The 24,208-nt window shown below is 40.1% G+C and overlaps 1 protein-coding gene across 18 annotated transcripts in view; it reads left to right on the top strand.

Annotated features, from left to right (window-relative positions):
• DTNA (dystrobrevin alpha) overlaps positions 1-24,208 on the top strand; it is a 288,661-nt gene that overhangs the window by 255,096 nt on the left and 9,357 nt on the right. For 10 of the 18 annotated variants that reach the window (XM_065889316.1, XM_065889317.1, XM_065889325.1 and 7 more), the window contains 5 exons: positions 1,763-1,876; positions 8,108-8,204; positions 18,099-18,258; positions 20,750-20,839; positions 22,091-22,259. In XM_065889316.1, the coding sequence (XP_065745388.1) occupies positions 1,763-1,876; positions 8,108-8,204; positions 18,099-18,258; positions 20,750-20,839; positions 22,091-22,259 (630 nt within the window). Of the gene's footprint in view, positions 1-1,762; positions 1,877-8,107; positions 8,205-10,007; positions 10,059-12,529; positions 12,569-18,098; positions 18,259-20,749; positions 20,840-22,090; positions 22,260-24,208 lie in introns of those variants that run through there. The other 8 variants (XM_065889331.1, XM_065889330.1, XM_065889328.1 and 5 more) reach the window with 3 other exon arrangements.

Below are 24,208 nucleotides of genomic sequence, written 5' to 3'. Positions count from 1 at the left end.
CCTGTAGGGGTGTATGAAGAGGAAGAAGAGCTAGTAGCACAGGGCACCCCCCTTTCTTTAACCAGAGAAGTTCCTTCTTAACTGTGTGACATGTTGGGTTTCCATGGAAGATTTCTTTTAAAGAAAATTTTCCACTATAGAACACCAAGGGGGACAAAAAACCAAGTTGAAAACCACTGAATTATGGTCCAAGCTCCCACCATACCCATGAGAGGTGTAGTGACTCACTGGTAATTAGCTTCTTGATTCTGGCATGTTTGTGAAGCAGGAGTTGTAAATCAGCCTCTCAGATGGAAAGCCACCCATCCCCCTCGCTCACCAAGTTCACCTTCCATTCTTGGTGCTTCGTTCTATCTTATGGGCTCTTCTGCATTTTGCTGGATGGGAGACTGACCCCTCCCCCAAGAACCTGTGACTTCTAACCTTGCTTAATAGCTTCTAACTCACTTAGGGATAATTTGTCTTACATCGGTCACCCATCCCTTATGGCTGGCCTAATGTTCACCTCAGTGCAGGGCAGCCCAGGCCCCAACATCAATAATAGACTGACATGTCTCACCCCTGATAGGGGTCACACCAATAGCACTCTTATGTCACAGACTCAATTACAGTGAATCCTTTTAAAAGCACTTTCCTTCACAAGGCTACCCTTATTCAGATACATTGTTAAGGCTGAAAATATTAAGGAAAAGAGAAAGAATTTTGCCTACCTGGGGGCTTCTCAGATAAATTCAGTGAGAAGAATTTCATTCCTGGTGAGAGAATGGGGTTATTTAGTTTTGCAAAATGAGCACCATTTATCCTTATTTTTTCCAAGCATCTCTTACTTGGTAGCTGCAGGTACTTTATGGTGTCAGACTGAGATCATAAATAAGAGGAAGATTCATTTTTGTCTCTTAAGCAGTGCGCTTTGCAAAGTTGAACACATTACCACAGCATTATGTTCCTGACTAGAGAGAGTGTTAGGTCCTGGGGAGAACACTCAGCTTGACATATTGCAATGACATATTGCAGAGTCTTCCTAGTTTGGATGTACTGGAGATGAAGGCAGTATCCCCTCACCCAGAGCACCCAACTGTTGCAGGAAGGGGCAACAATGTTCCAGGGCCGGAGAGTGGGCTCTTGTCTAACACTCAGAAATGAATTGTCCAAGGAGACACATATTGACAAAGCAAAGCGTTTATTGGGAGTGAACGGGCGCCCGGGGTCAGAGCAGCAGGGTAAGGGAACGCAGGAGATCTGCTCTGCCACGTGGCTCGCAGTCTCAGGTTTTATGGTAATGGACTTAGTTTCCGGGATGTCTCTGGCCAATCATCTTGCTCGGCCCGTATGTGGTCTGACTCAGGGTCCTTCCTGGTGGCGCGCGCATCTCTCATCCAAGATGGATTCCAGCACGAAGGATTCTGGGAGATTGGTTGTCTCCTCCCTGTCTTGGCCCCTCCCAAATTCTCCTGGTTAGTTTTTAGTGGGAGCACCACGTTCCTTATCGGAACCTCCTGTTGTGAGACAACTCAGGCAAGCAGTTATCAGTTATCATCGTACCTGGCCAAGGCGGGAGGTTTCGGTCAATGGTTCCCTAACCCAACTAGCTACAGCCAACACCTCGTAAACACAGTCAGGTAATGAGGGTTGGTTCTGCTCCAACACATAGATTGACCCCTTCTTTCTTTTTTCTGGTGGTCCTGTACTACTCAGATGTTAGATCCTGGACATCCTGGAAGTTAACTGACCTGGGTTTCTTACCTTCCTCCTCTCTCCCAAGAGAAATCTTACAGGAGATCCAGAGGCTGCGGCTAGAGCATGAACAAGCTTCTCAGCCCACTCCAGAGAAGGCGCAGCAAAACCCCACTCTGCTGGCAGAGCTCCGCCTCCTCAGGTAAGAAAAGGAGCCCATGGCGTCTCAGGAAATACAGGTGTCTGAGATCCTCAATAAAGTCTAACAGTGTCCACCAGAAAACGGTCCTCAGCCACCATAGCTGCTAATATCTGTTTGTTTGTTTTTTTAATAGCACACATCTAATTGCTGGAATTTGGAGGTTTGGGAAAGAGGCTGTTTATTTATTTTTTCTTTGACACAGAGAAAAGGAAACAGTGTTCTTTAGATCCGAAACAAAATGTTTCACCGGAAAACAGAATTTTTTATAGTGCACTCTCTTTTTTTAATTAAAGTATAGTCGATGTACAATATTATATAAGTTACAGGTATACAACATAGTGATGCCCAATTTTTAAAAGTTATACCTCATTTATAGTTTTTATAAAATATTGGCTGTATTCTGTGTTGTACACTATATCCTTATAGCTTATTCTATACATAATAGTTTGTACCTGTTAATGTCCTACCCCTATATTGCCACTCCTCCCTTCCCTTTCCCCATTGGTAACCACTTGTTTGTTCTCTATATCTGTCTTACTGGAAAAAATTTGAACTCAACTCTCTTTAGTTATCTGCACTATCAACAATAGGTTTATGATAAAAGTGATCAACAAAACAAACATGTAAACAACTAAAGAATCATCACAGTTTTTTTAATTTAAAAATTTACCTGTGACCCATAAATTATCTCTAAATCTTGGTCCCTAATAGCTTTGCATACAGATTTTCATACCTTCTTGTTCTACAAATGAATTTAAAGGCCTGCTGTTACCTAGTCTGTCATCATGAAATATTTGAGTTGGGAAGGACCTAAGAAGGTCTTTTGGTTCAAGCCCTGAATTTCAGGGCACTTCTCAGGGTCAGGCCGGTAGAGAGTAGTAAGACGTGGATGAGGACTGTGACCACGTGCAAAAGGAGAGTCACACCATGGGCTCCAATCAGACTTAACCACCATACCTTGAATATGGCACTTACCCAAACCTGTCTGTGTAATAAACAACACAAACATAAACTCAAAGACATTCCCTCATGAAAATGTCATATGGATATTTCACAAGGCACTTGTAGTTAGCAAGTATAACATTCTTTCCATCTTTCAATTTGGATGCCAAGTATATTTCAGGTAAATCTAACTCTGAGGCATAATTTTTATAATAAGTACAGATGCCTCTTCTCTCAAACTCTTGTCAGAGTTAGAGTGCCACTTACTTCCTCCATACAAAGAGACTAAATTAAGCAGATTCTCTATGGCTATATTTGGATTTTATCAAGTCCCTGTTGACTGTAGTCATGGATGTTTCTGGGGGTTCCACCCTAACCCTGCCCTTTGGCCGTATTAACATCTGGGCACTCAGCACATCTGGCCAGGGGGCAGGCCCTGCCTCTCAGCTGGGATCCAGTCTCCCCAGGTTTGTGCACCTGGCTAGAGGGGCAAACCCACCAAAGGCCTGAGTTATGGAAAGGAGACCTATAGAACTTGCATCTTGGTGGAGGCTGCTTGATGTGAAGAGATCACGTCATACTTTGGAAGAACAAAATAATTTAATGGAAGAAACAGAAATTCTTCCTTTTCAACGTATGGGATTTCTGGTCCTACTTTCACAGAGATGTTATAGAAACTCTTGCACATTCTACTACCATCACCCAGAAGGGATGAAAATGAAAAAAAGGAAAAAGGGATGTTTTACATCCTCCTCCTCAAAGGCATGTGAAAGTAAAATCACTGCTTGAAAGCATCTTTTGCCAAATAGGATCATGTAGGCCCTCGAGACTTACAAGAAAGTTAAGTCTAGTGTACACAGAAATATAACTGAATAAACCAACTTAGAAATAGTCATTCATCTACACCTCAGGGCACCCTGTCTCTGCCTGGAATGTTCTTTATAACTCTTCACTGGCCGTCCCATTCTCTAGTGAAAGGGTGGTGACTAGGAATTTTCATAAGCATTTTCACTGGTTCCCCCCAGTTAGCATCTGCTTTCCAAAGTATTTGGTTCCGTTAGGATGATACCATCTGGGAAGGCATCTTTAGGTGCCTGGTTCACTGATGATGACTTTTCCAACTGATATTTCTTCCCTCCTTGATGTTGCTATCTTGGAACAGGCCAATAATTTTAACCATCCTCTGGCCCTGACTCGTGGGCATTCCCATGACCCCAGCCTAGCTCAAAGCTACACTAAGGAGTCTGGTTCTGTGGGGAACTTCTAGACTTTCGGCCCTCACTGTCAGCTGGTGGCCCACACATAGGGCTTGAGGCTTGAGACACCTAAATCCTAGCTGATTCACTTGCCTGCCTCCATATTCTGCACATTTCTTCTGCCTGGAAGAAGTGCACTCCCTTGAAGTATATTTCTTTAGATGCTTATGGACCATTTATACTTGTGCTAAGCACTTTTTAACAATTTGGGGATTTCAAAGATACCCTGACATCCCAGGTTAAGAAAACCTGCTGTGGGTGTTTTATCTTTTAGTCATTTCAGACTTTCAAAGAGTTCCAAAACAATGACTTCTCACCAATTACTTTGGCCTTGAGTTCCCATGGAGGGGTGACCATATGAAGCCGCCAAAGGGACTCCTTATTGTAGCTTGGACAGAGGTATTCTCCACCTGTTACATCCTTTCTGGGCCTCTTACTGAGAAGCCAACAGGAGAAATGTATTTAGTAGGGGAACGGGGGCAGCAAGATCAGAGCTTTGCTTTTCATGAACGCATAGTTTATTTTTATCTTAAGGGCATCATGACCTTTCTAAATGATCATATTTCCCTTTTTACTTTAGCCACAAGGAAGTGGAAAGCCAGGTTTGCAACCGAGATCTGGCAACTGAATAGGGTTATAGGATAGGCATTTCTGTGTGCTAATCTGACACTTTCTATGCACTAAGCTCTACATACACTGTTCCATACAGTAGCTGTAAAAAAAAAAATCCTGGGAGCTGGACATTACTATTATAGTCTTTTTATAGATAAAGAAACTGAGATCCACAGGAGTTAAATAACTTGCCCGGGATCCTGCACAATGAGCATCACAGGTATATTCTATCTCTGTTCCTTGGGTCTTAATTATCTCCTGCCTGTACTATTGTAATAAACACTTTCCTGATTCCCAGCCTCCGGTCCATCTACACTGCTATCAGATTTATCATCCTCCATTTTATTGTTCATTTAGTTCATTCATCTTGAGGATATTGCTATCAGTCCTACAACAGGAAGCCATTAGAGAATGAGTGACGTATCAGGTTAACACAGTGGATTAGATTGTCAAGTCAGATTCACATGATCTTACTCTAGTATTGAGCTTTACTCATAATTTCAAGAATACAGGCAATCAAGAGGCACAGATGAAGCAGAGAAAGGGCTGGAACATTCCATGTGGTTCCCTAGGTCTTTCCTTCCCATATTGGATGGAGTACCTGAGGGAAATTTTGCAAGGTGATCTAGTGAGGCTTCCCACTGCAGAACCATTAAAAGACAGCTAAAGAACTATGTTTGCAAAGACAATACCATGTTCTGTAATGAAGAAAACATTAATGAAAACTGCAGAAGCAACTTGACACTACAAATCTTAAGAAAAACAAGTATAAATTCTCATATCTATCCCTTGCCTAAAAAATAAGCATCATATTATACACATGGCATTCTTTTCAAAGTATATAAAATTATTCTTCGAGAAAACTTATTAATATAAAGAGACTTTTTTTTTGTTTTTACCAATTAAAAATGGAATCATAATCTCTGATGCACGTCTGTGGTTTCCAGACTTGAATTTCATTAGACCAGCTTAATTTTTTTATTATTTTGGGGAAACAACATAAAGTTGAGTACTTTTTGTTTTACCATATAATGACATTTTTAAACTACCATCATCTGTTATTGCAAGTTTCATGAATGACAGTATATTTTTCAACTTTTCATTTTGAAAAAAATTTAAGCCTACAGAAGTGTTGTAAGAATATCACAATGAATTTCCTTCTACGCTTCACCTAGAGGTTGCAAACATTTTGCCACACCCTTCTGCATCTCCCTATATACGCTTATATATGTAAATTACATATGCATTTTTGATGAGCCATTTGAGAGTAAATTGCAGACATTATAACACTTTATCCCTAAATACTTATGTATATATTTTCTAAGAAAAAAGAAGACATTCTCTTGTATAACCATGGTATCATCATCAAATTCAGGAAAGTTAATATTGTTATTTATTATTATCTAATATACAGTTCATGTTAAAATTTTGCCTATTGTTCCAACGCTGTCCTAAAGGAAGTAGGTTTTAATGCACACACAAAGCTAGAAATAATCTGACAGAATAAAAGGCATTCGTTCAGACGTGAATATTTTTAGCTCTATGAAAATAAAATCACTACTTAGTCCTTGTTTTCTCATTTTTCCTTGGAACAGTGGAGGCTACACCACAGATGTGTTACCCACATTTGGTAACCACGGGTATAAACACTTATAGAGAAGACATTATTAAATGATTTTTTTTAAATTATTATTATCATTATTAAATGATTTTTAAAAATGTAATTCGATCAAATGCATGAAAGAGTAAATGTCACGTTTTGAAAGAGTACTACTGTAAGATAAATGTACAAGTAAGGTTTTTTCAATGTTGGTTAATTATAGATTACTATAAGCTAACTCTTTCTGATAGTTTTTGGATGCTTCTCTTAATATTTCTTACCTATAATATTAGAAGTTTGCTTCAACCTTCTTCTCAAAGTGCTCTTATGATCAAAAGGCCAAAATTTATAGAACAGTATCTAGAAGAGAACTGGAAATAAATCAGAAACATTATCTACTCTTCTGCCAAGCCCTTCTGAGGATGTAGTTGGAACACCATGTGCAGACAAGGTCAAAGAAAAAACAGCTAATGGGTTTGTCATTGAAGAATATTTTCGAATTGGGCAAGACTTCCAAAATTAGAATGCTACAGACCAGAAAGACCAAAGACTAAAATAAGATAGAATTAAAGTCTATAAAATTATGATGTGCCTTGTCCTCGGGATTCAGAAAAGAGGCAATTGTAGAGAAAATCAAAGGAAGGATTGCTCTGGAATAAGCTTTAAATGGCAATAAAAGCCCAAAATATAAATATTTTCAAAAAGAGTGATGTGTTTATAAGTTTTAAATTCATAATTCATTATAGAGAAGGCCTATATGAAAGCAAATTAAAAATGTCTCCTTTATATCCATAACCTGTCCTCCCACAAAATATCTTTTAATTGGATGAGTCATTGACCTAACTCAGTGTGACATTTTTATATTGTCAGTTTTTCATTTCAGAGTCCCTGCTATAGCTCCACTTAATATTGTGTCTGTGCCATTGAGATTAGGCATACTTAGTCATACATTAACACATACGTGGTTAAAGCATCCACACACTTTTTAAAATATAATTTCCAATTTTCAAAATCAGACAGGAGCCTTTGGGGCAAGGAAAAGATGTATATATTACTTTTTCACTAATGGTCATGAAATAATAGATTTGAAATAGATTTGGAAAATATACTTCAGAGATGTGAATCATTAATATTCGTGTCCTTCATTGTTTTCATTCTTGCTGACAGCTGATAGAAGTTCTGCAAAACAAACCAAAATTAAGCAAACACAAACCTTGTAGATTGTTAGAACAATTGTATGGGAACTCCTTTTATTCTGACCTCACTCTATGCAGCCAAACCGAAGCCAGAAGATTTATATCGACTATAAAAACTATACCACGAATATTTCTCCTCTGAAAGGCACCACATTGCATACTAAGAATCGAAGAGATGAAAAATGTACTTTTCTAAATCCGATTTCCACATACTAAGGTAATCAGTGTTTTCTGTGAGATTTACAAAAGGGTCCTTGGTTTTGGAGGATCTGAGGGATTGGCCTTTTTCAGTGACAATTTGGTTTTTGTTTATTATCTCAAGGGAACCCAATGGCACAGCACAGGGCCCATGACATAATAAGCATTCAGAAAAGATTTCATTAAATAGTTAATTCAGGGTAGATGGGGGTAAATATCCAATAAGAGTTTAATTTTGTTTTAGTATGACTTTTAACAAATAAACATACACCCAAGCTATAATTGTTCATTCATTTGACATTTCCCTGCCTGGTAACCTATGTCAAAGACCCAGAGATGCCCTTTTTCTAGCGGTCCACAAGACTGGCAAATGTGATTAGCTCAGTGAATTGAATGCTGTTTCTGATGACACCTGCTTCTTTCTTAGACAGCGCAAGGATGAGCTGGAACAGAGAATGTCTGCTCTCCAGGAGAGCCGGAGAGAGCTAATGGTCCAGTTAGAAGGTCTCATGAAGCTACTAAAGGTAAGATGTTTCAAATAAATATTTCCTAGACCTACAACTATGGCATTTGTAAAAAAAAAAATGTTTAATTAAAAAAATAAAAGCAATTTGCACGTAATGTGCAATGGTTTTTTCAACTACTACATGTGAGTTCCTCCAAAATGTGGTTTCAAAGTCAGTTTTAGTATCTCTTCTTAGGCACATCAAATGATAGCAGTCAATTATAGGGCTCGTTCTTATCCATTTCCTGGAACCAGACTACTGAGGACCTTCATGGCACAACTTATTTCCAGTGGGCTCATTTACAGTTCCTTTATCCTTGGAAGTAGTAAAACTGGATTTATTTAGAAATATTTTACATTTCATAGCCTTCAGAAATTCTGAATAATCGAAACAGAAGCTAATACCTAATTCAGAAAATGAAGATACAGCCATTAAATAATTTTGGTGATTATAGCTTTATTAAGAGGAGTAACTTTGTTAATTTCAGTAAATGTTGTCAAATCTGTGTGGCTTTAGCAGCAAGTCACATAACTTCTCTGGGTTTCAAATGCAAATTGTAAATGGGAATATCTCCTTAACTTTTCTTCAGGTAGAGCATTTAATAAGATGATCTATAGAAGTCCTCTGCAGAGTGTTATAATAATAATTCTCATTGGGAAGCGGCATTCTTTCTTTCATAAACCTTATTCCCTTCTTCAGTATGCACTAAATTGTATTTCAACCCAAAAGCCGACTAATTATGGCCTCATGTCCATGACTGCCCCAGCAGAGGTTTCAGTGCTCTGTTGTCATCCTGCCTGATGTAAATAAGCACGAACCAGTATGGACTGAAACTGTGACACGCCAAAGGCAGGAACTAAAACTTCTGATAAAAGGACATAGGCAAAGTCTCTGGGACAATCATTTGTGAGACAAGATGTCCTGCCTTTCAGTCCCTGGATCTCCCACATCCCTGACACCCCATCATTTATTGTTTCTGTATTGTTTTCTTTCTTTCCCTTCCTTTCCTTCCCTTTCCTTTTCTTACTTTTCTTTCTCTCCCCCTTCCTTCCTTTCTTTATTTATTTTTTAATTAAAAAAAATTAAATAGTTAACAAATATTTGTTGGAACCTACTGTGTCCCAGGCACTGATGTAAGTGTAACACTTTTGTCTTTTGTTTTCTTTATTCTTTTATATTCCTTAGTCGACTTTTCCTGCCATCAGTGTCAGGAATGCTTTATCTTTACCAAACAAAGTTTACTTTTCATTGTATTAGACATATAAAGTGCAGAATTCAGTTTTTGTTGTACTATCTATGTTAAGACAGGACTAGATAAATAATAACCTCTTGCTGTTTCTGCCCTATTATCTCATTTGATGATATAAAAAAGCTCTTTCTGGTTTTTGTTTTTCCAAATCTACCAAATGAAGTGGGCCCATCCCGTCTTTCCCTTCACTGAATGACAGGAAACTGAAAACAGCCCCCTGGTTCTACTTCTGTAGCTTCTGTCACTGTAGCAATGGGATAGGAGTCTATTTACCACCAGCTATCTTGGCATCAACGTAGCCTAATTAAGCATAGTCTATGGTATCAGGATGTACCAATAGCAGGATAGAGAGAGAAATCATGTTGAAGGATGGTTGGATGCATGGAGGAAAGAGATGGGTCTGTAGTCTCAAATATCCAAATAGACTTGGAACTAAAGTCACCAGGAGAAGAGGCTTGACCTGCCATCAAAGCCACATTGAGGTTTCCCCCACCTTCATTCCTTCACACTGTGTACCTGCTCTTATTGGAACCCTGGGTAATCTAACTATTATTGATTCGATCTTTCTGTAGGAAGAAGAATTGAAGCAGGGAGTAAGTTATGTCCCCTACTGCAGGTCTTAACTAACAGTGGAGGGGCCTGCCGTCCTGCCGTTTTTCTCATTGCTTTCGCCTCTAATGTATGTTCATGCTTCAGTTTGGAAAGAGAAAAAAAAATTATACTAATTTGCTTCCTTTTCAATGTAGTGCTTGATTGGAGACATATAAAATTTAGCATTTTTTATAACTATCACTACCGTCAACATCAAAAGAAGAGCTATTATGTCCTTTAGAACAGGGAACACGCTTTAACCTGTTGGAGACTTTTTAGACCTCCAGGGGTCTAAGTTTCAAACCAGTCTCATGCTCTTCTGGGTTGTTGATCAGACCCTTCTCTTCATAGAAAGACACTCACCACAATCACTAACATTACACTAGGTAGAATCCACAGCATCAGAAGCTAACCTCAACATCCTCTCATGCTGTGAATATTCAGTTCAGTTTCCATTTTACTGGAAAGATGTGGAACTTCTTTTTGTAAAAACCAGCCAATTACATCTCCTTTCATTGCATAATGTTTAAGCCCTGCTCCCCACTGCTCACCGTTATGTGTTCAGTCTAATAAGAGAAAGACTGTACTCCGTAACTGTTCACTTCCCAAACCAGAATCCCTACCATTGGTTGACAGTCATCTCCAAAGAATAGGTAACTTTCAGCCTTTCTCGTACCACCAAGCACCTTTCTGCTGTAGGAGTTCACAAGGTGTTACATACATCTTCCCTGGAAATAGGAGCCTTGTGACTGACTGTCTAACTGTAGCCTGAACTGAAGCCCCCTGTCTGGCCATGTAGCCAGTTGCAGAAGCCAGCAGAGGGAGCAGCGTACTCAAAATACAATAATAATAAAACAATGGCAAAATAAAAGCAGCTTTCATTTCAAGTGCATGTACCAAGCTGTGTATAACAATATATCCCACTTACTGGTCTTATCAAAAAGTTTTATGGTATTTCCATGGATCCATTAGAACCACAGCCTATCTGATTTCAACGTACCTTTTCATTCTTCTGTATTCTCTTTCCTGTTATTCACTGTGCGTGTTTGTGTGTAACAAAAAATGTTTGCAAGATGCTGGACACATTTTTACCCTTCATTCCCAAGGTCTGTAAAAAAGGAAAGTGTAAAACAAATCTGTAATGTCAGACAATAAAGACAATGTATTACATTATTTGTATTTTGTGAAAAAAATTACTTCACTAAACTGAAGTCAAATTTTAATGAGAGACAGTCCCCCTGGGTAAAAGACACACATTTGCTGCTTGTATTATTGCCCATAAATGCATACATGGGGTATTGCTGTTGTACGTACAACACACTTAGATCATGGTCAAAAAAAAATGCCATCTCATGGTGCTTCTCTGCAAACAGCCTCTTTTCTTTCCTGTCTCTTACTCAGTGTGTGCATAGAAAAAGGAAATAAGGCTCACATATAACCTTCCTTCTCCTAGTGGAGAGAGTAGGCAACCATCCTGCAGCCAGTCAGCCCTGCTTTAGCCATTTCCCTCGGGGACCCTGTCTCTACCATTTCCAAGGCAGCACATTCCTGAAAGGCTCAGTGGACCAGGAAGTTCATAAACAGATGAATGCGTAGAGCCAAACCATGGCAGCGCCCATAAGAGCATTACTGCCTTTTTTCCCTCCAGCTCCTCCCCACTGGGACCTCAACAGCTGCCACATCTTTGAAAGTCAGCCAGCAGTGGGTACTGCTGCCTAGGTACTTAAGGACCATTATTGGCAACACCCAGATGTCAGCAATGCGTTGTCTGGGTGGGGAGAGTGTTTGCGGGTCTTACTCATTTCTTTGCTTACATAGTCAAGCCTCTTTTCAAAAAGGACCCGAGGCAGCTTACAACTAGAGACATAAACAGTGACTTCATAAAATGGAAATAGAAAAATCGAAAACTGAAGAAGATGCAAATGTGCTAATCATAAGGGACGAGGGTGTCACTCTGAGCTTTCTAGCAGTGAGGCAAAAAAAAAGGAAAACATAATTGGTGGTTTTATCAGAACAGAAATGCCAGTTCTCAAGGGACCAAAGTTTCTGTTGGCATAAAATATAAAATGAAGTTTTCACTCAGAGCTTCGTAGAAGTAGTGAATAATAAAACAGACACACGCAGTAGATTTCGTGTGGCTGATTCTTAGACTGACCTTCAGTGAAAATTAAAGACAGAACCCCATATGTCCCAATCCTGCAGAGGCAGTTCTACAAGGAAATAAACAAATGCCATCCAAATTTATAGACTTCTCATGGTATAACATGATCTAAGGAGAGAATTTAGAAGTTTTAGTCTGGCATCTGCTTCTAAATTCTGTTTTTATTTATGAGCCTTTCCCCTTTGGCGACATTCTCTTTGTAAAATCAGATTTAAGACGCCACACACAACAAATTGTGCTTGATTTAATAACCTCTACTTGCTTTATCATAAGTCTGTGTGGTTCAATGTATTTTATTATACTGGTATATATGGTTCCTACTTACGCTGTTTCTTGTTAGAGGTAATGCATGAATTTTTCCCCCTTGAGGAGAGAACATGAACTTTTTTTTAAATGGTGCCTGTAATATAATGATTATGGTATCATAAGCAATAAATTTTTTTTACAAACTTGAATCGAAATGATCCTACCCTCTTTCTTCTTTGTGTATTTGTAAGATTTATTGAAGGGACCATAAAAAGAACACTCATAAAAAAGTTTAATAACAAAGGCGGCTGGGATATAATAACAGTGACAGCATGTTCCAGAGTTTCTGGTATCCTTCCAGTGCCAAATTCTATGACCTGGTCTAAAACCAAGTATCCTTAAGTTCAGAAGGTAGGGTCTCAATAATAATTTTCTAAGAAACATTACTGGAGCTAGACCTGAGTTATGGTGGTCCCAGCTCCTCACTTACCACTATAAGATCTTGAATAAGTCAGTTAACTTCCTAGCAATTTATTTCAAACATACCGATAATACATGGCTCACAGGGCTGTTGTATAGATTTTAAAAGATAACAAATGTGGAACCACTTTGTGAAATACTATATGCAAGTCAGATATAAGCATAAGTGTATGTATATATGTATACACATACACAGGAGAACGTATAAACTTTTCTAATTTGGCCCACATTTTACACACATGCACACATACACACACTCGCTTCTCTTCCTTACATTAACTTGTTAGTTAATTGTCTCAATCAAGGGAAGAAAGTCACACATCATTTCAAATTCCATTTCCTGCTCCCATTCTCTTCTCTATTTACTACTGGATGGCCCAATTAACTCGGGAAATCATAGTCATTCAGGTTCCTACTTCTTCCAAATATATTATGGAACATGAACAGGCCAGAAATGACAGATTTTCACAGTTTAGGTTCACCCTCCATTATTTCCCCTGCTCATCCTCTCTTATGGGTTTTCTATGGAGTAGTGAAGCGATCAGAAATGAGGGCAGGTGGGGATCATTCACATCATAAATAATCAACTGCAATATTAGGACTAACATCTGTGTTCAAAAGCATACCTTCCCAGCCTCTGTCTCTCTTTCTCTTTCTCTCTCTCTCTCTCATACTTCTTTTAATTTAGGAGTTGTTTAATTAATTCTAGAAAAGTAAAAATTGCTTCTGTGCTTAAAAGCCTTAGAAAATGACGCTTTAGTTCACGATAAAGACTAAGCCCCTTTTATGACACTGGAGGCCCCCAAACCTGACTCCACCCCTTCTCAGCCTCATCCCAGTCCACTCCCCACAGAGAACCTGCTGCATCAACCCCACTGGCCTTCCCATTGTGTCTTCAGTACCCCTCACAATCCCCACGCCTTGCCCTTGATACTCCAAGCCCTGGAATGCTCTTCTCTCCCCCACCCCAGTACTTGCTCTTTTCTGCCTGGAAATCTCTGCTATAAGACCCAGGGCAAATGGTGCCGCCTGTCTGACCAGTCAGAATTAGTCATCTCATCTGTATCCCCACAAGAAGCCCTACGATGATAATCAGTCAGTGTGTACTGGAAGAAAGGATGAAGAGAGGGTTGAATGTAGCTAAACAGGCTGCTACGTAAAACCAGGCCTGACCGCACTGCATTCTCCCCCAAACCTGAGAGGCTGACTTTCGGGGGCGGGGTACCTGGGTGGGGGAGGGTCCATAGTACCACCTCCTCCTGTCTCATGGTCATCTGCTCTGCCATTTCTCCAGACAGTACTGGCTCCACAATTAGACATTAGGCACTTTCCTTGAAGCATTCCTCCTTTCTGATGCTGAGTGGAAACCCAAATACTTCCTGGAAAAAAATCGGAAAATTTATGGATCTTGTCAGACTTTTTAAAAATTGATACAACAGCAGGTTGAGTGGACTCAGAGAATGGAGGGTAGAAATGAATTTTTCATTTATTCTCTAGGAAGAGAACAATTTTAAATTTGCCAAGTATGATGTATGTTTTCCTTCTTCCATAAATCACCCCTCTTCTCGGGAATTTGAGATCTATATATTGATCTGCATGGACCATTGTCCCTTAAGTCTTTGCTCCATTAATCACCGGATAACTTCCAGGAAAGGATGTTCACAGAGATTATTCATTCTAACTCTTCTAAAGTTGTTAGCCGACAACCATGCTTCATGACCAGACCAGAGGCCACCATTCTATAGGGGCCACACCTGTGAAAATGAAACTCTGTGACATCTTCACTAATCTACCCCAAAGCCAAGAGGCAACTGCCATTCCCTAGTGGTCCTGCAAGAACAGCAGAAAGGAAGAACAGAGATGGTGTTCCCAGCAATGCCTACTATGCATCAAACTGGCCGGTGTCCTGACAAAGGGTGATGGGGCCCTGATCACCCAGGGAGCCAGGGTTCTACCCCCAAGTCTGGGTAAAGACTGGTCATGACTGGGGAGTTACAAATTGTAGGAAAGATGCAGTGAATCTTTACTTCAGCGTAGAATCTTCCACCTAAATTCTTCATATAATCAGACTGCTTGAAGTTGCACCAGTCGGAGATTCATTTAGGAGTCGGTGGCTATTAGCCATTCACACATTGGTGTAATTTAGACTCCATCAATTGTTTTTCCCTTAACATGTAACCACAGTCCATTATTTTTCTCTTAACGCAAGACCGCTGATGGGAGTTTTGAAGACAGGAAACAGGCAGAAAGGTGTAGGAAAAGTTGCCTTTGGAGACAAGGTGTTAAGCAAGAAGAGGTGGGGCCGGTGCGGTACCCAAAGGGGAGGGGGGAACCCCACAAGCACCCTATACTGCAGAGCCTGGTGGCACAGGTATGAGCAGGGCTGGCGTATACTACAGCCCCAGCACAGCCGTCAAATATTGAAAAGCAGGCCCACAGCCCCATATCTGAAATCACTGGGTCCAGAGATGCTCCGGAACTCAGAATCTTTGAGGTTTTAGAAATGCAATCCAGTGCAGACACCACATAAGTAGCCTCACATTAATTATGAAACAACATGTGTTGCCCATTGGATTTCACATTTGCAGATAAGAGACTGTGGACCTGTATTTCTGTACTGGCTGATAACCAGCCTGAAGGTTGCTTGCTCCACCCTGGGCACTGACCCAGTAACTAGAAGGTACTGCCTGGCCCAGCAGAAAGCCCTAGGCCACTGCTCCGTCACCACTCCCTAGTGAGTCTGTGTCCTACGCCTTCTGAATCTTCAGGTTGTTAGTGAAGGTATATTATGAGACATAGATGGAAATATGTGACGGTTGGTCACAGTGCCCACAATTCTGAGGAGTAGCTGTGGTGCCCTGGGGAAGCCCTGGCCTTGTAGCCTAAAGTCGGGGGATCCATTTTATCTCTGTCCTTCACTAGCTCAGAGACCTTGGGTAACTATCACCTCTGATCCTAGCTTGCTAACCTGAAAAATGAGAGTAATAATACCTCTGTATGGTTGTTGAGAGGATTAAGTGAAGTAGATGGGATTCAATTGCTTTCTAGTCTGCCAATTGCTATTCAGATATAAGCTACTATCATTCCTAGCACTGATTAGTGGGAGAATAAAACAAAACTAGGTATGTAAATGTGCTTTAGAGACTGTAAATTACATACAAAAATGGAGTTTTATCATTATTGTGAATCTCCTATCACAGAAGAGGATCTGGCTTCCAGGGTTGAGAAGGTAAGCCACCCTGTGTAGCCAAGAGGAGCCTTCTTCCTTCAACCCCTCTGTCCAACTTCCCATCATCACCAGTCCCTCCTCCCAGCTACACCTGGTTCCTTGGTAAAAAGATCAGATGAGAAAGGGCAAGGAGCTCTGCTGAGGAGCCTGTCTTGAAAAGGATGTGCAGGACGGGTTGCCAGGGAGAGGCACTTGATCTCAGGGTACCTAACCAACACCTGTCTCCTTTGAAGGATCCGTCACCAGCCATAGCCCATCCAGGTCCCCCCACTCCCACCTGGGCTCAGGCCCCAGCTCGGACACTCTAGCTCCATCTCCTGGGCAATTCTTTTCACCTCTCTGAGCATTGTGGTCCATAACCGCACACTTAGCATAATGGGACCTACTTCAGTGGGTCATGGAGAGAAACCCATGAGGATGTACATGAGAACCTTGTGTACATGGCAAAGCATGACTCAAACATGAGGTCACTTATTGGTGTGGGAAGCAAGGAAATGCCCAGGTACCTCAGAAGCAGAGGTTTCGTGGTAATGACATTGAGCTGCCCAAGTTTGCTGGGGGAAACCAGACCCATCCTCGAGCAGGCTGGGGCAAGGGGCTGCAAAGCATCACAAGCAGGCAATCTTCTCTTCCTTGGGCCCGACAGGCCACTCCAAGGTACTGTTGTGAGTGAGAGTGGAATCCTCAGCGCCTCGAGCATCACATGAGTTATTTTCTGTTTTGCTTCGTTTTTAATTTGGGATTTTTCTCAACTTATAGATTTGACTTTTATGTGTGATGCTGAGCCCTGGAAAGCTAACAGCATGGCATTTTACAAGATTGATGTTGTGTGTTTTAACTGCAAGTAGCTGAACCCACAGCAAAGACCTAAATCGAATATTCCAGAGCACGGCTCTGGTGGTGCATGTCTGGGGTTTGAATGGGGTGATGATGAATCTCTGGGGCTTGCTGTGGAAGAGTCCTCACTCTCCCTGGCCAGACCCAGTGGACTGGAGTGGAATTTATGTGAATACCTAATCTGTTATATATGCACTTCTTACATTTTCTTATTCGTGCTGACTTTACTTCCTTTGTAAACTAATTATTAAAACAGGAAATGTTTCCAAGAGACCTCATTGTAGAACCAAGACTGCGAAATTCAAGGTTTGACAGCCTCAGAATTATTTCATGGCAAGGGCTGAAATGAGGAGATAAATGGCTTTGAAGTTGTTTTCTCCTTTTTTCTTTACTCATTTTAAAATCCCACTGTTCTTGCTGCCAGAATACTGCTTTTTCATAGGCAAAGAGGACAATTCCTACAGGAAACATTACCCAAAAATTAGAAACCAGTATTTCTTTTTTTCTCTTCCCCATTTGAATCCCTGAATCACAGAGCAATTCGACAAAGACAACTTTTACTGTAAAACAGGGATTAAACAATTTACACTTCATTTGATTCTTTATTTGAGACTTAACATATGCAATATGGCATGACATGATTGGAATTATAAATTATCCTCTACAGATGATGCCAGGACAAGACAGGTTGAAAGTTTAGGAAGAATGTAAACCACATCCATCCCTAACAGTCTCCGAGTTTATATTTAAAACCTTCTCCTAATGTCTTTTTATTCTATATAGAGCTTCCTTCAAGGAGAACATAAACACACCTTGTAATTATCACTGCTTAACAGTAGCTTCATTACGTGGGCAAACATCTCCTATATTACAGAACAATGAATGCAGTACTAATATTCTTAGCTTTCAGTTTGTAACCAAAACTTCAGATCATGTACAGTAAGGTCCTAAATTATCTGCACCTGCAACTCAGGTTGAGCAGTTACCATCTTAATTACCTAGGATTTCCACCTACTTTGGAATTTCATTGTCACTGTCTTTAACATTTGACTGAGACACTGGGAAGGGCATTTGGCATCTTCTTGCGAAAACAATTAATGACTTGCATTGTCTCTCCAGACCCAGGGGGCAGGCTCTCCCCGCTCCTCCCCCAGCCACACCATCAGCAGGCCCATCCCCATGCCCGTCCGGTCAGCTTCCGCCTGCTCCACCCCAACCCACACGCCTCAGGACTCTCTCACAGGGGTAGGGGGAGACGTACAGGAGGCGTTTGCACAAAGTAAGTGGCTTTATTTGTGTGTGTGTGTTCTGCTTTTCTGTTGCAAATAAGTCGCCAAGGATTGCATGATCTAGAGTTACCAGAGCCTCACCGTGGATGCTCTAGTGTATTCCACAGTTCTTGTCAAAGCTGGGCCTGCAAGACTTTTTAGAAACTCCCTACGCTAATCTGTTCTTCCCTTCCCATCTTATCTTCTTTTGGCTTCTCTTGCCCTGCCCTGTTTTTTTTATGAGCCTTTGCTCATTAAGGGAAGGGAAATCCTTTCAGCAATATTCCAGGAAATCTTATAAATGTAATCCATTTTAAAATTCTGAAAGATATTTCCTCCTTTCTGTCTCTTTACATGAAAGCAAACTCAAGATTGAGAGTAAACAATCCCAGCTCTTTAGCACTGAGGCGATCAAGAAGGATGCTTAGTCATTTTCCAGATGGCTTAAAGAGTTGAATCATTGCCTCTGTGTATGGGGCTGCGAGGCTAGCTCTCCATAGTCAATAGAAGAGGGCAAAGGGGGATGTGAGATGACAAACAGCAACAAACAGCATTCTCCCACCGCTGCCTCTTCTGCTTATGTACTGCGGAGTGTCGGGGTGGGAGTGGGGTCCCAAAGCAAGTGATCTTATTCATTTGGAAATATTTTAACACTCTATAAAACTTTTTTTTGTCATCACTTTTTAAATTTGTAGAAAATTAGAAAAAAAGAAATCCTCCTGCCGACCCTCAGCCTGCCAATCTCATTCCTAGAAGTAAACACTATTAACAGCTTGGCCCTTCTCAACGTTTCATTTATGTATAAATATCTATGTTTAAGTTTGCTTTTATGGACATATACTCTTCTTTTTTCACACAAATTCGATCATGCATTGCATTTTGGTCTGCAATTTGCATCTCCCTTGAATTAGCGGTATATGGTGGCCATCCTCCCAGGTCCTCACGTGTAGATCTAAGGAAAAGAGCGACATATTCGACTACTAGTTTTAAGACAAAAAGAAACATAAACAGTTAAAAGACAAAAGAATAGACTTGAGGGAACATTTCCAGCATATGTAGCAATCAAATTTCATAATTTCAGTTATACATTAAAGCACACACAGCTCAGTCAGAAAAAGACACTCCCAAAACAAAAATAGGTGAAGGATAGGAACCGACAGAAGAACAAATAGCCAATAAAGATGTTCAATGTCACAAATAGTTGTAGAAATACAAATTTTAATCAAAATCACCTTTTGCCTAGCAGATTCAAAAACAATTGTTTAACATCAGTAATATCCAGGGGGACTGAGGAAAAAGATGCTCTCATCCACTGTTTATAGGGGATAAAAGCTTACATTTTGAAGGGAGAGCATGATGTATTTTCTGTTCGAGGGAAAAAAGGAAGATCCATTACAGGGCGTTTTCTCCTGAAAAAGAAAATGATTAAAGTTGTACAAATATAATTTAAGTTATGCAAAATAATTTCCTTTATTTAATTTTTAGAGGGAAAACTGTCCTTTCCCTAAATCTTAAAGAAATTTACAGTATATTAAATCAGTTTGAATTTCCTGTAATAATTATTGTTTTATCTAACTACTTTGATTTCTTAAATTTACATGTGTTTATTATTTTACTTATTTAGTTTTACTTACTTAGAAGTCACAATGAAATGTGACCTATCTAAGCAGCCCCAGCTCATCCTGCATAAATTCATCTGTAAGTCAGGTATTTGGAATCTTGAGTCTTTTTTCCAAAGATATTATGAATTTGGCCCTCTGTTCTGCATCCACCTTGCCCCACTCCCAGTCCAGCCCACAAATACCCTTTTAACCCTTAGTGGGATGGAAACCTCATAATAATCTTCCTCTACCATAGAGAAACATGGTCTAAGTTCCAGTTCAGGGTACCAGGCATACATCTTCTGCCCACGTCTTGGCAGCAGGAGCAAGAATCCTCACCCCTTTTCCAAACTCTGGGGACACACAGTGCACAGGGTTCCCATTCCCAAGGGGTACCTGAAATGATAGGGGGAGCTCGGGGAGCCCTGATGGGAGACAGAGGCTATGGTGATGGAGATCAGAATCTGATGTGCTCAGCCACCAGGTAAGGGCTGAAACAGTAGCAGCTGCTGGGAAGGCACAGCTCTCGTGGCAAAACCAGACTTTTCATCTGTGAGGTGATTCTGAAGAAGGATGACCACACATGCTGGCTTACCTGGGATCATCCCAGTTTGTGCCAGGTCACCCAGTCTTGTTATTAATACCTTCCCTTTCACTTGTAAAATTGTCCCAATTTGGACAATAAAGTATATGAATCCCCGTCAGTTGCCATGTCTTCTTATATCAAAGGCCACTGGCCTGAGCACAATGTATTTTTTTCAGGAAATGAACCAAAGCGCTTCTGAAAAGGAGAAGTCTTGGACGTTTTCTTGCTTTAGGATATCAATGGAAATGATAAACAGCATAAAAACTTGGGGCAAAGGAGAGCTTTGATTTTTTTTCATTATCATTCTTTCTTAAGGTTCAAGAAGAAATTTACGGAATGACTTACTAGTAGCAGCGGATTCGATCACTAACACCATGTCCTCTCTCGTGAAAGAGTTGAATTCCGGTGAGTCCCTGGTCCCGTCCCATTTGTCTTCTCATTGCAGAAGGACCCATAACTTCTGTTAGAGAGCTGCTCACTGTCAAGTATAAAAAGATTTTTTAAAGGTCTATGTGATATTTTGTTGGGATATTAGAATTTTTTAGTACCGTTTATACTTTGCTAATGAGAAGATCATGACTACATGCTCAATGCACAAAGTTTGAAAAATGCAGAAAAGAATAAATACTCAAATTGACTTGTAAATACAGAATCCCAAGTTAGCCACTGTTAAATATATCATGACCCAAAGTGACATGATGCTAAAGTTATTTTATAGGGTCAAATATCTTATTTACTAATTTAGACTTGTTCATTTGGAATGCATGGCTATTTGAAAGAGGCGAAACTGAAATTTACCTTTGCAATATCAGTGAAGAAAGATCTGCGAAGAAAATAAATAGCGTGAAATTGCAGCACTCTTCATCCTAATACTACTACACAGAGTTTTATAAACTTTAACAGCGTGAATATGCAAATAAATATCTTATCAGTTACTAATACATCTCGTCTATTCCTTAAAGCCCTCCTAGCAAGATATCTGTTTGAAAGGACTGTGGTCATATAGTTGAGATTACAACAACTATAAGAAAGAAAACTTCAATGTTAAAAAAAATCTGGATTTAGATTTCTTAAAACCTCTATAATTAGAATAAAGTAATGAAAAGTGTTGCTATTATCTTAGGTTAAGATTACCAAATAGGATAAAAATGACAGTAGTTAATACATCATGATTAATGGCATGTACTCACTGCCCTAGCAAATGATGACTAAAAATGTTATTCTCATTGTAGGCGTTTCAAGGACTATTACTTTATACTCTTATAATTTTTTGAAATATTAAGTGAATGTAATATTTTAGGTCGGTGTTTCCTAAATTAAAGTAATATTAAGCGAAAGTAACAACAGTTTTAATAGAGACTTTTATAGAGGAAAAAAACAGATGGCTTCAAGAATTAAGTCAGTTATTAAGACAAAGATTCCTTATAATATTATTGAGATAAAAAGACAATGCTGTATACTAACTGATTTTGTGGTAATTCATGTCAGTATCAATTCTCATTTTGAGAAAAAACGAACACATACTTGACTTACGTACAATAACTGGTCAGTGTTTTAATCAGCGTAGGTTGGTTATTGTTAAGCCTAGCCCTTTATTTGCCGATCGATCATAAAAAAATCTAGGTCATTCTTCACTTCTTCAATTGTACCTAATAGAGGCGGGGAGTGAAACTGAGAGTAACGTGGATTCTGAACTTGCACGGACTCATTTTGAAGATCTGGTCCCATCACCAACCTCTGAAAAGGCTTTTCTAGCTCAAATCCATGCCCGAAAACCCGGGTACCTTCACAGTGGAGCTACCCCAAGTGCCATGCGTGGCGACGTGTAAGTATCTTCTGCTTGGGGGTATTTTCTCAGTAACAGAACACTCTGCAGGGAGCACAGGAAAATAAAAACATGGTTGCTTACTTCTTTCTTTTGGAAAGGAACGGTTCAGTTTCCTTTTCTGCCAGAAGAGGTAGAAGGGTGCTACATTTCAATTTGTCATTGTGACTTTTCCCCCTAACAATTTCCAGAGTATCAGTAACAAAATCCAACCAGTACTTACTGAGAGCCCGGCTTGCCCAAGGCACTGCGCTGATTGGATACAAAATAGTGTCAAAAATCTCTCCCACCCTCCCAGGACTCATAGAGGAGTTCAGGAGATAAATCATCCCATCTTTTGAATTTACTAGATTTGCTCTTAAGGGACCTGGTGATACTAGAGAGGTCTCTGTTCAAAGTGGGTGTAAACAGCATCATATACACACTTGTGACTGAAATAACTAAATGTATAAAGTCTCATTATAAAGAAGTCCAATTCGCTTGAATTATTGAATACGTATAAACCTGACCTTCAAAAGACATTTTGCAAAGATTTTTCACCCAATTAGGCTTCTGTAGCTTGACAGGAGCCAGCAGAATCACTCACGTAGCCACTAGAACTTCTGTGACGCTGGATCAGCTCAAAGCAGTCAGGCAGGGAAAACCAAAGCTGAGAAACAAAGGCAGAAAGCTAGGACAGACCTGCAGAGCCCAGCTTGGGAGGGAAAAGGGTAAAATGAAGGAAGTGAAGTAAGCGGAGTTCTGAGAAATGTGGGTAGGGCCTCACCCAAATTCTGGAAAAGAGAATTGATGAACAGTTCAAAAAAAAACTACAGAAGGGTGATGGCGCTTAATGTGAGAAGAACTGTAGATGAGTCTGCAAAAATAAACTGTCTGTTTTAAAGACCCAGAGAAGAAACTAACCAGAGGCCTTTCTGGTGTTTTGGCTGTCCATCCAAGCAGTGAGTAAAAGGCCAGTAATAATGGGGAATTATAAATAGACATGGCTTGAAAGCCAGCTGTGAAAAGGCAGAGCGTAAGATCAAAACAAAACAGTTATAATTTTACGTAGCAGGAAGCTGCTGCTTTTAATTTCAGTTTGCTTTCTTGAACTTTCCTCTATAATTTAGAATTATTTGATTTGTTTGTTATTCAAACTGGTGAATTAATTATCAGTTTAGTCTGATAAATACAAATCCATTTGATTTTTTTATAATTAAGCATTTACATGGTGGTTACCTAAAATTTTCTTGATCTAATCCTAAGGTCCAAAACTGTAACTAAGGCCACCCCATCTGCCGTCCCTGGTACACTGGTGGCAGGACCAGCTACAAACATGGCTGTGGGGCTTGGGAAGGGAAAGTTCATAGAGGCCTCGTAGACCTATTTAGGCTGACCCCAAACCTCTAAAAATAACGAGGACATGTCGTACAAATATAAATAAACATGAACATTGGCATTTAAGTTCCAACCCAGAAACTTCTACTTGACCACTCTTTTCACTTTAGGGGATATTTTAATATCTGTACTCTCTAAACATGCACTGTGTTTTAGCGTGAGAATATTTTAGTCATATGATTTAGGTTGTGAATTTATGTTCAGTCCCAGGAAGAGCTTTATATATACTGGGATGAATAGATGGAGAGAGTCACACATTTAGTGAATGAGATCATTCTTGTCTATTTATTTCATAGTGGAATTGGACAATTTAAATGGATTTCTTTTTTTTTTTTTTTTTTTTTGCGGTACGCGGACCTCTCACTGTTGTGGTCTCGGTCTCTCCCGTTGCGGAGCACAGGCTCCGGACACGCAGGCTCAGCGGCCATGGCTCACGGGCCCAGCCGCTCTGCGGCATGTGGGATCTTCCCAGACTGGGGCACGAACCCGTGTCCCCTGCATCGGCAGGCGGACTCTCAACCACTGTACCACCAGGGAAGGCCGGATTTCTTAAGTTCAGAGCTAGTATAAAT

Source organism: Phocoena phocoena, chromosome 13 (genome assembly GCF_963924675.1).
Source record: "Phocoena phocoena chromosome 13, mPhoPho1.1, whole genome shotgun sequence".
Lineage (NCBI taxonomy): Eukaryota > Metazoa > Chordata > Mammalia > Artiodactyla > Phocoenidae > Phocoena > Phocoena phocoena.
The sequence above is the reverse complement of the archived record's forward strand: the minus strand, read 5'-3'. Positions and strand labels throughout refer to the sequence as shown.